At 40.4% G+C, this 16,668-nt stretch overlaps 1 protein-coding gene across 1 annotated transcript in view; it reads right to left on the bottom strand.

The window, feature by feature from the left end:
* CEP112 (centrosomal protein 112) overlaps positions 1-16,668 on the bottom strand; it is a 704,958-nt gene that overhangs the window by 556,849 nt on the left and 131,441 nt on the right. Inside the window, exons 11-13 of the mRNA XM_030208453.1 lie at positions 9,465-9,564; positions 5,264-5,382; positions 97-240 (exon numbers count right to left, since the gene is read on the bottom strand). Of these exons, the coding sequence (XP_030064313.1) occupies positions 97-240; positions 5,264-5,382; positions 9,465-9,564 (363 nt within the window). The remainder of the gene's footprint in view (positions 1-96; positions 241-5,263; positions 5,383-9,464; positions 9,565-16,668) is intronic.

Here is a 16,668-nt window from a genome sequence, read left to right as displayed (position 1 = left end):
ATTTACGTTTTGCATTTATGGGATGCCTGATCAAGTATATGCTCCGGGAAAAATTCCAAAGTCGTAACAATACTGCGACTATGTTTGAACACTTACGGTTGCTTTTGTCTGTGCTACGTATTCTGCTTCCATTTTCATAAGACGCGTGTTTGTGTCATCCAGCAGTTCCTGGATGTTTTCAGTGTGCTTCTTCTGAAGCTCAAATTTTTCCTGTTCCATGTCAGCAACTGCACTGTGGAGCTAGGATACACAACGCAAGTCAAGGAGTCTCAGTAAAACACACAAAAAAAAAAAACAGTACAAAGAACTACAATTATAATAGTGATCAGCGCACTATGGGGCATGAGGTCATCGTCACAGTCGCGGGAAGATGGAGGTGCACAAGAACATTACTCATTTTAATGAGTTATTTCTATCTTACACAGTAGAGAGGTGTGGTAGCCGTGTTAGTCCACTTTTAAAGGTCATCAATAGAAATAAAACAAAATAAAACATGGAAAAGAAAATAAGATGATACCTTTTTATTGGACATAACTTAATACATTTCTTGATTAGCTTTCGAAGGTTGCCCTTCTTCGTCAGATCGGAAATACCTATCCACCCCCATTCTGTTAGACTGTCACTGGAATGCTTTGATGTTTCATTTATATATACTGTCATCTACCAACATTTGCTTATTTCCGATCTGACGAAGAAGGGCAACCTTCCAAACCTAATCAAGAAATGTATTAAGTTATGTCCAATAAAAAAGGTATCATCTTATTTTCTTTTCCATGTTTTATTTTGTTTGATTTCTATTGATTCTACATGGAATGTTGCTATTCCACTAGCAACATTCCATGTAGAAGTTGGCCCTTGTAGATCACCAACGTGGCCGCGCAGGCTTCTACATGGAATGTTGCTAGTGGAATAGCAACATTCCATGTAGAATCTCCAATGGTATCTATTTTACTGTCATAGTAATGCTTGAATGTTTTCACTTATATACACTGTCAGCTAGCACATTTGCTTATTTCCGATCTGACGAAGAAGGGCAACCTTCCAAACCTAATCAAGAAATGTATTAAGTTATGTCCAATAAAAAAGGTATCATCTTATTTTCTTTTCCATGTTTTATTTTGTTTGATTTCTATAGATTCTACATGGAATGTTGCTATTCCACTAGCAACATTCCATGTAGAAGTCGGCCCTTGCAGATCACCAATGTGGCCGCGCAGGCTTCTGCTTCTGTGAGTCTGACGTCCTGCACATACGTGCAGGACGTCAGACTCACAGAGACAGAAGCCTGCGCAGCCTTCTACATGGAATGTTGCTAGTGGAATAGCAACATTCCATGTAGAATCTCCAATAGTAGCAACATTCCATGTGGAATCTCCAATAGTAGCAACATTCCATGTAGAATTTCCAATGGTATCTATTTTACTGTCATAGTAATGCTTGAATGTTTTCACTTATATACACTGTCAGCTAGCACAGTTGCTTATTTCCGATCTGACGAAGAAGGGCAACCTTCCAAACCTAATCAAGAAATGGATTAACTTATGTCCGATAAAAAAGGAATCATCTTATTTTCTTACACAGCAAATAGAACAAGATAAAAACATTTCATTGTTAAAATGTCTAAATAATAATAGTGGCAATTCTACACGGTGCCAAGATGTAGGCACCCCAATGCCATGCACTCAGCACCAACTCTATAATGGCATCTTGGCATCAAGATTTCATTATAGAATCCTAGTGTAAGTTGGATTCGGTGCATCTAAAGTTAGACACCAACAGTTACATCAAGTCAAAGGCAGTTGTAATTGTTGGTGCTTATTTTGCCCTGAAGTGCATATAACTTCTACTGTTCTATATGTTATGTGCATATCTCAGGGGCACACCCATATTTATGCCCTCACACTTAACATGCTAAGCGATTCTGGCACACGCTACACAAAGGCACCTTGCCCTTATACGTATAGCTGAATAAATATGGATGGGCTGGAGTGTAAATTTTAAAGGGCTTCGACATTAGCTTCAGTACTTTTAGTACAAGAAGAGTGCTGGGCAGACTTCTATGGTCTGTGCCTTGAGAATAGCAAGGACAAATCACATACCACTGGATGGACCGTACAGGTCTTTATCTGCCATCATTTACTATGTTACTTTTTGGGGTTCTACATGGAATGTTGCTACTAATTGGGATTCCGGAATCTTGTAACTCTTTAGGATTCCAGAATCTTCAGAACTTTTAGTACAAGAAGAGTGCTGGGCAGACTTCTACGGTCTACGCACTGATCGTGACTGAATAGATATGGATGGGTTGGAGTGTAAATTTTAAGGGACTTCGACATTAGCTTCAGAACGTTTAGTACAAGAACAGTGTTGGGCAGACTTCTACGGGCTATGCCCTGAGAATGGCAAGGACAAATCAAACTTGGGTATAAAGTATCACATACCATGTAAAATGAGCTTATCTTGTTGGGCAGACTGGATGGACCGTACAGGTTTTCATCTGTCGTCATTTACTATGTTACTATATGCACGTAAACATTCTTCTTCTCTAACTTACATGTACAATTGGAACCTATCTTCAGGCACCAATTCACAGAATTGCTTGCTCTTCATGCATTTAAGTTTACAAAACTGTATCTTGATGGACAACTTATTTTTAATGTTTTTCCTGGAAAAACAAAAATGCAGTGCAGGATTTTCAAGACTGAGAAGTACGGAAATGACACCCTTTGGGCTAGCCCTGTGGTTCAAGTTGCGACGTTGCATGGATCTGGATTCAAAGCACCATCCTTTTGGGACAGTTGTACCACACATTACATGGATGTACTGCCCCTTCAGCCACTCGGGCTGGATATAGGTGGGAAAATGTGGGATACAAATGTAACAAATAATAATAATATCTGAGGAGGGGAAGAGGCAAAGTCAATGGAGAGCAAGAAGGGAAAATGATAAGAAGAAACTGCTGTTCTCTGTTTTTATTGGCCCTTAGAATACGAGCATTTTCTAAATTTTACACACTGGTTTAGATAATAAATGGAATCTACACAAGGCTTCCAGAAACGTTAAGTGCCTATATTTACAGATATAAAGTGCTGATATTTACAGTTTATATTTTGCATTTTTTCCACAATTATAAGATAATAGCACACGTGAGTTTGGATGTGCATTGAGGTTTTTATTGGAGTGAGTGTAGGAATTGACTCACTTAAACTCTATGTTATATAAGGTATTAGACACACTTATAGAAATATTTAATTAACACAAGGGTGTGCTTGGAAACATTTTTTTTTAAATACCTTTAGAGAAGTTCTATGATCGAGAAACTTATCCACCCTTAGAGGCGCCGCTTAGATTAGTGGCGCCTCACTTGGGTGAGTGTACAACTCTGAGAACATCTCTGTAAACAAAAAAATTTATTTTGTATATCATTTGTTTACATAGAGTGATTCTGGGTCAATCCCTTCACTAGCAGATCTCCTAATAAATTTGGCTCTGGTTTTTGCATCTTTTTAGATAATAAATTAGCATCCAGTTGTATGGAAAGAGGTGACACAACCAAGTAAACTCAAAACTTGAAATCTTCCATTCAGCTACAATCGAAATAGTAGAATTTGTCACCCTGACCCTGCTATTTTCCTAGAGATGCCAAATGTCCCAACTTCTGGAAAGCGATTTTAGGTCAGTCCTGGTTCTAAAAGTTGCTTCCCAGTGCATTCTGGTAGTAGTTCCCAAACCCGTCCCGGGGACCTTCAGTCAACTGAGCAGGGCAGGATTAACTCTTTGGTGGACCCTAAGCAAACAAGCACGTTGGATGCCTCATTGTAATACAACTGCATTTTAAAACTTTGACAAATGGGGCCAATGTAATTCTCACTGCAGAGGAAAATCAGCAAGGAAGCTGCAGCAGGTAGGAAGAGATACTCACCGATTCCTCATGCTGACTGGATAGCACTGCAACAGGGGTGAAGAAAATAGACCTCTATGAGTAGCGGTGATTCTGCTCTCAGCAACTGACTTATCAGGACAAAATTCTGCCTTGGGAACCATTAAATCAGCTCATCTGAGATGGCCCGTCCTAAACATTTTGGCCCTAGGCATGTGTCTACTTTGCATATGCTTTAATCTTGCCCTACAATCAAGATTTCAGATATCCATAATGAATATTCATGAGATCAATTTGTATGCGATGGAGGCAGTGCTTGCAAATCTACCTCATTAATATTCGATACAGATATCTTGCAACACCGGCCAGGACCACTGTGATTTTTAGCCCTGTTTGCCGCCATTTTGAATCACCATTACAGGAAGTAAAATGTGACAGGATGAGGCAGCCAAATACAGGTCAGCCCTGGCCCAAAAGTCTCCTTCCAGAAACTTGCCAGCTTTGCTTCCCATGACTTCAACTCTAGCAACAATGCAAACTGTCACTAGTTCCAATCTCCTCTCTTGTTAAGCATGTGGTTTGTTGTGAGACACTCAATGGAATAAAAATTGGCCACAAGCCTATGTAGAAGATTTGTGATAAGAATAATAATTCCATTTTGCTATGTTTGAGGACAGTCAAATTAGTTTTTATAGCGAAGCCAAGAATGTGGGTAGCCAAAAAAAAAAGGAAAGACATACTTTTTAAAATTTGGCTGGGTGTTGCACATCCCTTTCTCTCCTATTTTCATTATTATATTTATAAAAGCCCCATTACCATCAGCAGTGGTGGTTTTCCCAGTTATCCTCTCCAGAATTCCATAAAGATTAATACTTGGTCCTCTGGGATTTTCAGTGAATGTGTTTCAGGTTTGTTCTAGTGGGTTGGATCACATCTGAGGTGATTTGGTAAGATTAGTTATGTCAGGCCCTTTCAATCGACGGCATGTCTTCTAAGAATGCCGGGGAGGGGAATCAGAAATGGCAATGAAGAGATTTTCTAGTATGGAGACATATATATATAGTGAAGAGTGAACTTAAATTACTCTGCATTGTTCAATTGCAATCTGAACAACTGTCCAATGGTACAGAGTTTTCCAAACTGCTGACTCGGTCAAGATTCCAATTTATACATGGCTTTGCGCCTCCTTAAATTACTTGTAACTTTATTCTGCTAAGAAAAATCCTGACCTGAGAAAGAGGGTTTCAGCTCCTGAATGTTAGTCAAAAAGTATATGAAGTTAGTCCAATAAAAAGGTATCAGTTTATATTCTTGTTTTTTGTTTTTATTTATCAAGCTTTATTTCGAAGAAAAAAAAAATCAAATGAGGTTGTTTTCTTTTACCTTTTTCTCCCACTCATTCTTGAGGGAATCTGTGCTTTGCTCACACAACTTCTTTAACTCTGCAATCTGCTTTTCTTTACTCTCTCTGATCACTTGCGACTCTCGGACAAGGGTCTGAACTGTCACAGAATGAGAAAATGAAACAGGGTGCCCTAGGAAGTCTTTCAGTGTTAGTGAAAAATTCAGACAACCTCAAGTATTAAATCTGGCCCTTTCCTTACGAAGGCATAGACTGTTTTGCTTATATGCATACTGCATTCTGTTTGGAACAAATGTGCTTCGTTATTTTGCCTTAAAGAGAATCAAGTATCTATGAAAAAGACAGCCATTTTCTGCTCAAGTTATATGCGTATTTTTCAGAAGATTCCAGATGCTAGGGAACTGGCATGGTGACTGAGCAGAAAACCTAAGTTCAATTACTGGATCAGGGCTCTATTCTCTGGGTTGGTTGGGGATGCCACAGGAGGCAGTGTTCACAACCACAGGATGTCAAGGGTCTCTGTCATTGCACAATAGCAGCACCTAGTAGTCAAACTTAACAGACTCTGGAGGGAGCCATGATTTAGGATAACTGGCTGAAGAGGGTCTTTGCAATGACTGGACTGGGTTGAGGACAGAAAATGGGTCAATCCTTGGGAAACAGAAAATATAAGCTCATGGCACTATACACCAGAGGCCTGTACCGACTCTACTTTTGGCTGCATCCCAGAAGAGTGCCCCAGTTGAAAGTTTTACCAGAGGCACCCTCCTAAAGACGCTGCATAGCGAAACATGGGTGCATGTAGAAAGCAGCTGAAGATTGGAAGCTGGCTGAACTTTAAAGGCTGAGTTTCTGAGGGCAGTAATTTCAAATATGGTTAAGATTCATGTGAATTTTTACACATTTTCACTTTATGGACACTGGGTCACCAAAGTCACTCGACAGCAAGTTTTCTTTTTTTATTGCACTTAATGGACAATTTCCTTACCTATATATAGAGCCTCTTCTCTAAAGATAAGTATTACAGAACTTTTCTTGTGATTATATACTGAACAAATTTTGGCTTCATTAGCTCCACTATTAACGTGATAAGTACGGCGAGGAATATATATCTCATCTAAACATCTAGTTGATTTGATTACTTTATTTTTTGTCTATTAGTTTGTAAGCTCTTTGAGCAGGGACAGTCTTTCTTCTATATTTGTGCAGTGCTGCGTACGCCTTGTAGCGCTATAGAAATGGTAAATAGTAGTAGTAGTACTAGTGTGCGTGTGACATATCTGACCACTTATTATATTTATATATTTATAAGCAATCAACTAACTTTATTTTGTAATTTGATTTTAATTTACTTAGTTGTTTTTCAACAATCATTTTTCATACTTTATATATTTTGTATTTGATAATTTTATAAAGTTTCTGTTTTACATTTTAAAAAATGGCTTTTATAAAATTGCATAACTGCATACACATATAAAAAGCGGGTGCATGGAAAGGTTGCGCCTGCTTTTACACGATCCATGGGTAGTGTCCCCAGGGACACAGTGTGGGCAGATATATGTGCAGATTTTATTTATTTATTTATTACATTTATATCCCACATTTTCCCACTGATTGCAGGCTCAAAGTGGCTTACATAAATCTGTAGTGAGGCTACAGTGCAAGAAGAACAATTTTACAGATTGAGAATAAGATAGGAAATACTACTACTACTTAACATTTCTAGAGCGCTACTAGGGTTACGCAGCGCTGTACAAATTAACAATTAAGGACGGTCCCTGCTCGGAAGAGCTTACAATCTAACAATTAAACAGCAATAGACACGAGATAATAACTAGGAATTAGTGTCCTTGGGTCTTATTTATGGAAAGAGTTAATTTAAATTAAGTTGAACCTGGGGAATAAGCCTTCTTAATCAATTCTGATTTCAATCATTTTCTGAAATTTAGGTAGTTCTGGGTAGAGCATTCCAAATAAATAGAAATAAATAGGTACACATATACAGTCAGGATGGGATTTATGCATATTGTGGCCCCTATGCTGGAATATTTAAGGCCCCCCCCCCCTATTAAGTAGGAAGTAATATTTTAGGTTTAATAGTTTTCCATGCAAGTGAACGTGAGACCCCTTGTAATGAGAGGCCCTAAGCGTCAGGTTGCCTAACTTATATGTAAATCCAGCTCAGTGTATACACTTACACCTTTTTCAGCGCAGGTGTAAATTTTGTGTGTAGGCACTTGCGCACTATCGGAACTGGTTCCGGTTGCCTATTTTACAAAAGCTACCTTTTTGGACTTCTCACATAGGTACGCCTGTTATGGAATGATCCTGTCTATGTACAGGTAACAATACGGCTGCTCTTCTATCTGCTGAAGGGGGGAGACCTTCTTGGGAAGGGGCGTCAGGGAAGTGTTTAGAACTACCTGCAGACTTTCACATCTTCAAAAACATGAATGTATTTGAGTCAGAAGAAGCATCCAAACAAATCAGCAGGTATTATATAGGTGTAGATACTTTTCACACACGCACTTACTTTGAAAATCCTGCAGAAGACCATAGACTGAACAATTTGGGGTCAATATTCAGGTGGCACAGTGACCGTGCAAAGTTATACACCAACACCAGTGCTTATCTTAATACATATATTCAGCAGCATCAAATATATGAATAGTGCGGTGACTAAGTTGACACTATCCATTTCGTTTTGGCCCAATATTACACAGGCCTAAACAAAACTGATCCAAATAGTGGCTGAATGTAGCTGCTATTGGATAATTTTTAGGGCCACCTCTGTCATTTTTTAAAATATATGGATAAGCAAATTGGAGGGGGGGGGGGGGGGGAATTCTATATATGGCGCCTGGAAAAACCGCAAGGAAATCATTTTGGCCTAAGCGTATTCTATACCATTTAAGCACAGTATATAGAATACACTTAGTTGATATACCAGCGCCTAAAACTACTTGTCTCCATTTACACCGGGAAAAACATGGTTAAATCCCTGCGTGTAGATTTACATGGACTAGGCCACATTTTATAACAATGCATGTAAATTTGGGAACGCCTATGAAAGGCCCATTTGCCCGCCCCTAACTACACCCCTTTTTGGATGTGCACATTAGAATTCAGGCGCAGTGAGTTACCGCATACGCTTAGCAAGTTATGTGCATAAATTCTTAATTGTTGCCAATTAGTATTCATTATTGCTTATGAGCTATTAAAAACACTGATTGGTTAAGCCAATTAAGTTATGTGCATTGTTACGGTATACACTTCGATTTAGGCATGGAACACTAGGCGCGATATACAAAATGCGCATAATCTGCCACAATTCCAGGAATAACATGTATAGAATGTTTGTACGTTTGGGAAGCTCGCCAGGTGCCCTTGGCCTTGATTGGCTGCTGTCGTGGACAGGATGCTGGGCTCGATGGACCCTAGGTCTTTTCCCAGTGTGGCATTACTTATGTACTTACGTAGAATTTGATTTTTATATCAGGCAGCATGTGATCACTTTTCACCATTGCATCAGTTATAAAACTAGCCCCCCCCCTTATAATTCTACCAAACCATTATTTGGATTAAAATATATTTACCTCCGGATTCTATGTAGGTTGCACAAAGTTGGACACCCAAATCTGGGCGGGTAGGGCAGATGCGTGCGCAAATTAATGAGTTTAAAAAGTGTCAATAATTAATTATTGCTGTGAACTGGCAGTAAATGGGATCCGTGCGCGCATCTGGTTGCACACTCTTCCATAACACTGCGTGCCTAACTGGTCTCGCGTGCAACTCAAAAGGGGAGGGGCACAGGACGGTCAGGGGCGTTCCCAGAATTTAGGCACAGTGTTACGGAATACCAGGGTTATGCACCCAACTTGTGCGCCAGGATTTTCATCAGGTTTCAGCCGGTATAAATCCACTTTGGGCGTATAAATCGTCGTTTATTTAATCTGGCCTTTATTTTAAAAACGGCAATAGCTGTATTACTAGTGGCCATCCCTCCAAAATCAAGTGACCTCAAAAGGTTGTTGGATATCAAAGTCAATTTGTACCCTGACCCCTGGGATACACCAACTCTAAACATTTTTTTAAACTTTTATTTCTGATGCCATCGATATTAAACTGTTGCATTGTTTTGTACATTAGGTTCTTATCAAATTGTAGCGGTTAGATACAGAAGCACATTTTTATTATTTTCAAAGAACATCCATTTGTCACCTTTTTTTTCAAGCTTGCGTATTATCTCCTCTGATTCATTCTGTTTAGATCTGTGCATGGTCTTCAGTTCCTCAATCTCATTATTTTTTCTGTCCAAGATCTGTAAGAAGAATTGAGAGCATATAAGCATGCACACCCCGTACGCAAACAGCTAGTGTTGAAAGCTAGCTAAATTATAAAGCAAACTATATCAAAATAACACCCTGAACAGTTGTGAACAATATGAAATTAGAAGAGTTTCTTAATTTTGTTAATGCAAGACTTGAGACGAATCTTCACCGCAACACAACTGCAAGTTTTCAACAAGAAAAGAGCTAATGTTTTTAACAACCAAAATTAAGGCATGGTAACAGCAAAGCTTCTGCATGAACTTTTAGGGACAACCCCAATATTTTGGTATTTAGCTAATACAGAGCAAAGGGGCCCTTTTACTAAGGATTGACGAAAAATGGCCTGCGCTGGTGTACGCGCATGTTTTGGATGTGCGAAGGTCCATTTTTCAGCGCGCCTGGAAAAAAGGCCTTTTGTGGCTGAAAATGGACGTGCGACAAAATTAAAAACAGCGCGCATCCATTTTCGGCTTGAGACCTTACCGCCACCCACTGAGTTAGTGGTAAGGCCTCACGTGCTAACCTGGCGGTAATCAGCGCGCGTAAACTGCTGATTATCGCCGGGTAAACGTCAAGCGATAGAAAATAGAAAGGCCCACTCCACCACGAATGAACTCTAACGCAATACCACCCTATCTCTTATTCCGAATATGTACTGCTTATACCTGACTGCTCAATCTATTATATCAATTAAGATCTTTACTGTAATACCACTGTATCTCTCACTTCGGAAATGGCGATTGTCATTACGGAACAATGTAAGCCACATTGAGCCTGCAAATAGGTGGGAAAATGTGGGATACAAATGCAATAAATAAATAAATTTAATATTTTCTACGATGTGTTAAAAATGGAATTACCGCCCGGGGCACGCAGTGGCCAGGCTGTAGTTCCAATCTGACACGCGTTGGACGTGCGTAGGAACCTAAGCGCCTTAGTAAAAGGGCCCCAAGTCCTTTACAGTGTGTTCTTTGAATGGCAGATAATGTAATATGGTTAGCTGTATCTATTCAGATGGTACTAACTGTGCCCTGCTATCCGCTATGTTATTTTTTTAATTTTTTTTTTTTTTTTATTTGTTGCATTTGTATCCCACATTTTCCCACCTATTTGCAGGCTCAATGTGGCTTACACTGATCCGTAATGGCGATCGCCATTTCCGGAATGAGAAATACAAGGAGGTATTGCATTAAAGTTCATAAGTGACAGAGTAGATTAAGCAGTCAAGTGTAGAGAATTCATATTCAGAATGAGAAATAGAGTGGTATTGCGTTAAAGTTCATTCGTGACAAAGTAGCTGAAGCAGTCAAGTATAGAGAGTTTGGTTTTGTCCAGTTCTGGTATAAGTTTCGTTGTCTGGTGTTTAGGATGGATCATTGTGGTATGCCTTATTGAACAGGTTGGTTTTTTAGTGATTTTTGGAAGTTACTTAGGTCGTGCATTGTTTTTATGGAATTTGGTAGTGCATTCCATAGTTGCGTGCTTACGTAGGAGAAGCTGGATGCATATGTTAATTTATATTTTAGTCCTTTGCAGCTGGGGTAGTGGAGATTCAGGAATGTGCGTGCTGACCTTTTCGAGTTCCTGGTTGGTAAGTCTATGAGGTCTGACATGTAGGCCGGGGCCTCGCCATGAATGATTTTATGTTAGATCTAATATGTATGCTTAAAGGAAGCAAGATTAAGATGCTGCGTAGCCCTACACTTCTGCATTTTCCCGATCTTAAATGTCCGTGTCTTTTCATCGAGCTTTTCTTATGAAGCATTCTCTAGCTCTTCAAATTAGAATGATGCTGAATTATCTTCTATTTAGAAAGCCTCTAGAATCTTTCATCTTCAAAAAATACTTAAGAGGTGATTCTGAGACACTGAAATGTTGAGACTAAATGTCCTTTCCCAGGGTCTACCCTTGCTCTCTTAGCTGGAATCTCCATAGAACTTCTCAGTGTTTGCAGAATACAAGAACTTACTGTGAATTTTATTTATTGTATCCCACATTTTCCCACCTATTTGCAGGCTCAATGTGGCTTACAATATTCCGTTATGGCATTCACCATTCCAGAGTAAAAGAAACAATTGGTGTTACATGAAATACATGGATGACAATATCGAATTAGCTTACAAAGTTCCGTTACGACATTCGTCATGCCGGAGTAAGTGACACATTAGAGTTGCATGGAGTACATGGATAACAATATAGAATTAAGTATGCGGGTATAGCGAGACAGTATTAAGAGTGTAGCTGAAGTGGTATTGTGTTATCATTAAGTTATTCCTCATTGTGGTATGCCTTGTTGAATAGATAGGTCTTCAGAGATTTACGGAAATTGCTTAATTCGTAATTTGTTTTTAAGCTAAGTGATAATGCATTCCACAGTTGCTTGCTCATGTAGGAAAAGATGGACGCGTGTGTTAGTTTGTATTTTAGTCCTTTGCAGCTGGGGAAGTGTAGATTAAGGAATGTGCAGGCCGATCTTTTAGCATTCCTGGGTGGCAAGTCAACAAGGTCTATCACATAGGCCGGGGCATCTCCGTGAATGATTTTATGAACTAGAGTGCAGACCTTGAACGCGATTCGTTCTTTAATTGGGAGCCAGTGTAGTTTTTCTCTTAGGGGTTTTGCACTTTCGTATTTTGTTTTCCCAAACATGAGTCTGGCTGTGGTGTTCTGGGCTGTCTGAAGTTTTTTGAGAATATTTATTTATTTATTTATTGCATTTGTATCCCACATTTTCCCACCTATTTGCGGGTTCAGTGTGGCTTACAATACATTGTGAATGGTGGAAATACAGTTTGTTACAACTCGGTTATTGATTACATTGTGAGTGGTTATGCGAAAACAAAGTTAAGGTGTCGTTAAGGGAGTAGAACAATGGAGAACAATAATGGAACAATGGAAAAGAAACAACGGGAACTAATAGGGCAACTGAACAATAGTAGACGAACAATTCGGTATAACATTTTTCTATGAGTAGAGGTATAAATGTGATAAAAATTTACGGGGGATGGGAATTCAGAAGAGAATGTATTGTTGCACTGTGTAAGATACTGTCTCTATCTGTTCCCTCCCATTTCACATTAAATGGAGTGGAGGAGTGGCCTAGTGGTTAGGGTGGTGGACTTTGGTCCTGGGGAACTGAGGAACTGAGTTCAATTCCCGGCACAGGCAGCTCTTTGTGACTCTGGGCAAGTCACTTAACCCTCCACTGCCCCATGTAAGCCGCATTGAGCCTGCCATGAGTGGGAAAGCGCAGGGTACAAATGTAACAAAAATAAAATAGATACTATTGGAGATTCTACATGGAATGTTGCTACTATTGGAGATTCTACATTCCTATTCCACTAGCAACATTCCAGGCTGCGCAGGCTTCTGTTTCTGAGACTGACGTCCTGCACGTGCAGGACGTCAGACTCACAGAAGCAGAAGCCTGCGCCGCCACATTGGTGATCTGCAAGAGCCGACTTCTACATGGAATGTTGCTAGTGGAATAGCAACATTCCATGTAGAATCTCAAAGAGTAGCAACATTCCATGTAGAAGGCTGCGCAGGCTTCTGTTTCTGTACGTGCAGGACGTCAGACTCACAGAAGCAGAAGCCTGCGTGGCCACATTTGTGATCTGCAAGGGCCGCCGACTTCTACATGGAAGAATAGCAACATTCCATGTAGAATCTCAAATAGTAGCAACAGTGGAGGAGTGGCCTAGTGGTTAGGGTGGTGGACCTTGGTCCTGGGGAACTGAGGAAGTGAGTTTGATTCCCACTTCAGGCACAGGCAGCTCCTTGTGACTCTGGGCAAGTCACTTAACCCTCCACTGCCCCATGTAAGCCGCATTGAGCCTGCCATGAGTGGGAAAGCGCAGGGTACAAATGTAACAAAAAAAAAATGTCCATGAGGAAATGACTTAGTGCATGTTAACTGACAGCTAATGCAGTTTAGGGAACAGGCACTTGTATGAAGTTCAAATTCATCTTTATTTGATGTATCGCTACAGAGAGCACACCATCGGAGCGGTTTACAGTTTTACAAATAACAGAAGAAGCATAATAATAAAAGGAACTACAACTAGGATAGAAAAGCAGAAGAAAATCAAAGAACTATTTAATTTATTTATTGGGATTTATTAACCGCCTTTATGAAGAGATTCACTCAAAGCGGTGTACAGCAGGTACAGTTTAACATAAAACTAACCTAACAGCATAACAATAGCAAAATGGACAAGTAAACACATAGACAGAATGAAAGAGGAAAACCTGAAAGCAGCAAATTGAGACCTAACAATAGGACCTACCATGAAACAGAATCAAAAACATACATTATTTGGCTGGAGTGGTGACGTCATGTGCTGAAATGGCTCCCTGAACAAGAGGCTCTGCACACTCCTTCACTAAAATAAGCTTAATCCCAGCCAAATTAGAAGATTTCACGACGTACTAACCTGTAACATTTCGCTTAGGCTCCACAAAAAGTTGGCTGGAGTTGATATGCAACAGGCGCCACATAAGTCTTTAAAAGATTTGGCTTTTCACTCGCAGCCTCAAGCGCATAAGATGTCGGCTCCTGCGGGCCCTTCAGGCAGCGCAGCAATAACAAGCTGTCGAACAGATATAGCATGAGCCCAAGGAGCCCAGGAAAATCTCCTCTCTGAATATAAATAAAGGGGTAAGAGAGGAAAACACAGAAGGGTCTGGATTACAATTAAACTATATAATAAGGGATGGGGGAAGGGTGACTACCAACATCTAAATCACAAAAGAGGGAGCGGGAGTGAAAAGCTGACATTATACAAGTATAATGCTGTGCAAGGGTAGTATCAGGACCAAAACTAAAATAAGTAGAAAACAGGAGAGTCAACAGTTCGTTAACCGTGGAAAACGCTGGGGAGAAAAAGCACGTTTTAAGTAAAGATTTATAATTTTTTGAAGGAGAGCTCTGAACGAATTTCTAATAAGAGGGGGATGTTGGGGCCCCAATACTGAAACAAGAAACTTTAACTGAATGTGAATGAATCTGGAGATAGGTTGAGACAACTAACAGATGCTGGCTGGCAAAACGGAAGGCACGACCAGGGTTTTTTCTTTTTAACCTATTTCTGATTTTTCCTAAGATGCTTCCGTAAGACTCTCATCTCTGTCACAGATACTTGGACGTGTTGAGACCAGATGAGTTAAATATGCACCTGACCAAATATTAACATCCTTTCCTAGAGCCTTTGATGTGTCATGCTGTGGTGTCAACTTCCTCCCTGTCTGTGATTCAGTCTGGGGAAGGGAAACTGAAGTAGCCAGTAATATAAGTACATAAGTACATAAGTACATAAGTAGTGCCATACTGGGAAAGACCAAAGGTCCATCTAGCCCAGCATCCTGTCACCGACAGTGGCCAATCCAGGTCAAGGGCACCTGGCACGCTCCCCAAACGTAAAAACATTCCAGACAAGTTATACCTAAAAATGAGGAATTTTTCCAGTCCATTTAATAGCGGTCTATGGACTTGTCCTTTAGGAATCTATCTAACCCCTTTTTAAACTCCGTCAAGCTAACCGCCCGTACCACGTTCTCCGGCAATGAATTCCAGAGTCTAATTACACGTTGGGTGAAGAAAAATTTTCTCGGATTCGTTTTAAATTTACCACACTGTAGCTTCAACTCATGCCCTCTAGTCCTAGTATTTTGGATAGCGTGAACAGTCGCTTCACATCCACCCGATCCATTCCACTCATTATTTTATACACTTCTATCATATCTCCCCTCAGCCGTCTCTTCTCCAAGCTGAAAAGCCCTAGCCTTCTCAGCCTCTCTTCATAGGAAAGTCGTCCCATCCCCACTATCATTTTCGTCGCCCTTCGCTGTACCTTTTCCAATTCTACTATATCTTTTTTGAGATACGGAGACCAGTACTGAACACAATACTCCAGGTGCGGTCGCACCATGGAGCGATACAACGGCATTATAACATCCGCACACCTGGACTCCATACCCTTCCTAATAACACCCAACATTCTATTCGCTTTCCTAGCCGCAGCAGCACACTGAGCAGAAGGTTTCAGCGTATCATCGACGACGACACCCAGATCCCTTTCTTGATCCGTAACTCCTAACGTGGAACCTTGCAAGACGTAGCTATAATTCGGGTTCCTCTTACCCACATGCATCACTTTGCACTTGTCAACATTGAACTTCATCTGCCACTTGCACGCCCATTCTCCCAGTCTCGCAAGGTCCTCCTGTAATCGTTCACATTCCTCCTGCGACTTGACGACCCTGAATAATTTTGTGTCATCGGCGAATTTAATTACCTCACTAGTTATTCCCATCTCTAGGTCATTTATAAATACATTAAAAAGCAACGGACCCAGCACAGACCCCTGCGGGACCCCACTAACTACCCTCCTCCACTGAGAATACTGGCCACGCAATCCTACTCTCTGCTTCCTATCTTTCAACCAGTTCTTAATCCATAATAATACCCTACCTCCGATTCCATGACTCTGCAATTTCTTCAGGAGTCTTTCGTGCGGCACTTTGTCAAACGCCTTCTGAAAATCCAGATATACAATATCAACCGGCTCCCCATTGTCCACATGTTTGCTTACCCCCTCAAAAAAATGCATTAGATTGGTGAGGCAAGACTTCCCTTCACTAAATCCGTGCTGACTTTGTCTCATCAGTCCATGTTTTTGTATATGCTCTGCAATTTTATTCTTAATAATAGCCTCCACCATCTTGCCCGGCACCGACGTCAGACTCACCGGTCTATAATTTCCCGGATCTCCTCTGGAACCTTTCTTAAAAATCGGAGTAACATTGGCTACCCTCCAGTCTTCCGGTATTACACTCGATTTTAGGGACAGATTGCATATTTCTAACAGTAGCTCCGCAAGTTCATTTTTTAGTTCTATTAATACTCTGGGATGAATACCATCAGGTCCCGGTGATTTACTACTCTTCAGCTTGCTGAACTGACCCATTACATCCTCCAAGGTTACAGAGAATTTGTTTAGTTTCTCCGACTCCCCCGCTTCAAATATTCTTTCCGGCACCGGTGTCCCCCCCAAATCCTCCTCGGTGAAGACCGAAGCAAAGAATTCATTTAA

The sequence above is a fragment of the Microcaecilia unicolor genome, chromosome 6 (genome assembly GCF_901765095.1).
Source record: "Microcaecilia unicolor chromosome 6, aMicUni1.1, whole genome shotgun sequence".
Lineage (NCBI taxonomy): Eukaryota > Metazoa > Chordata > Amphibia > Gymnophiona > Siphonopidae > Microcaecilia > Microcaecilia unicolor.
This window is presented reverse-complemented; position numbering and strand designations above follow the sequence as displayed.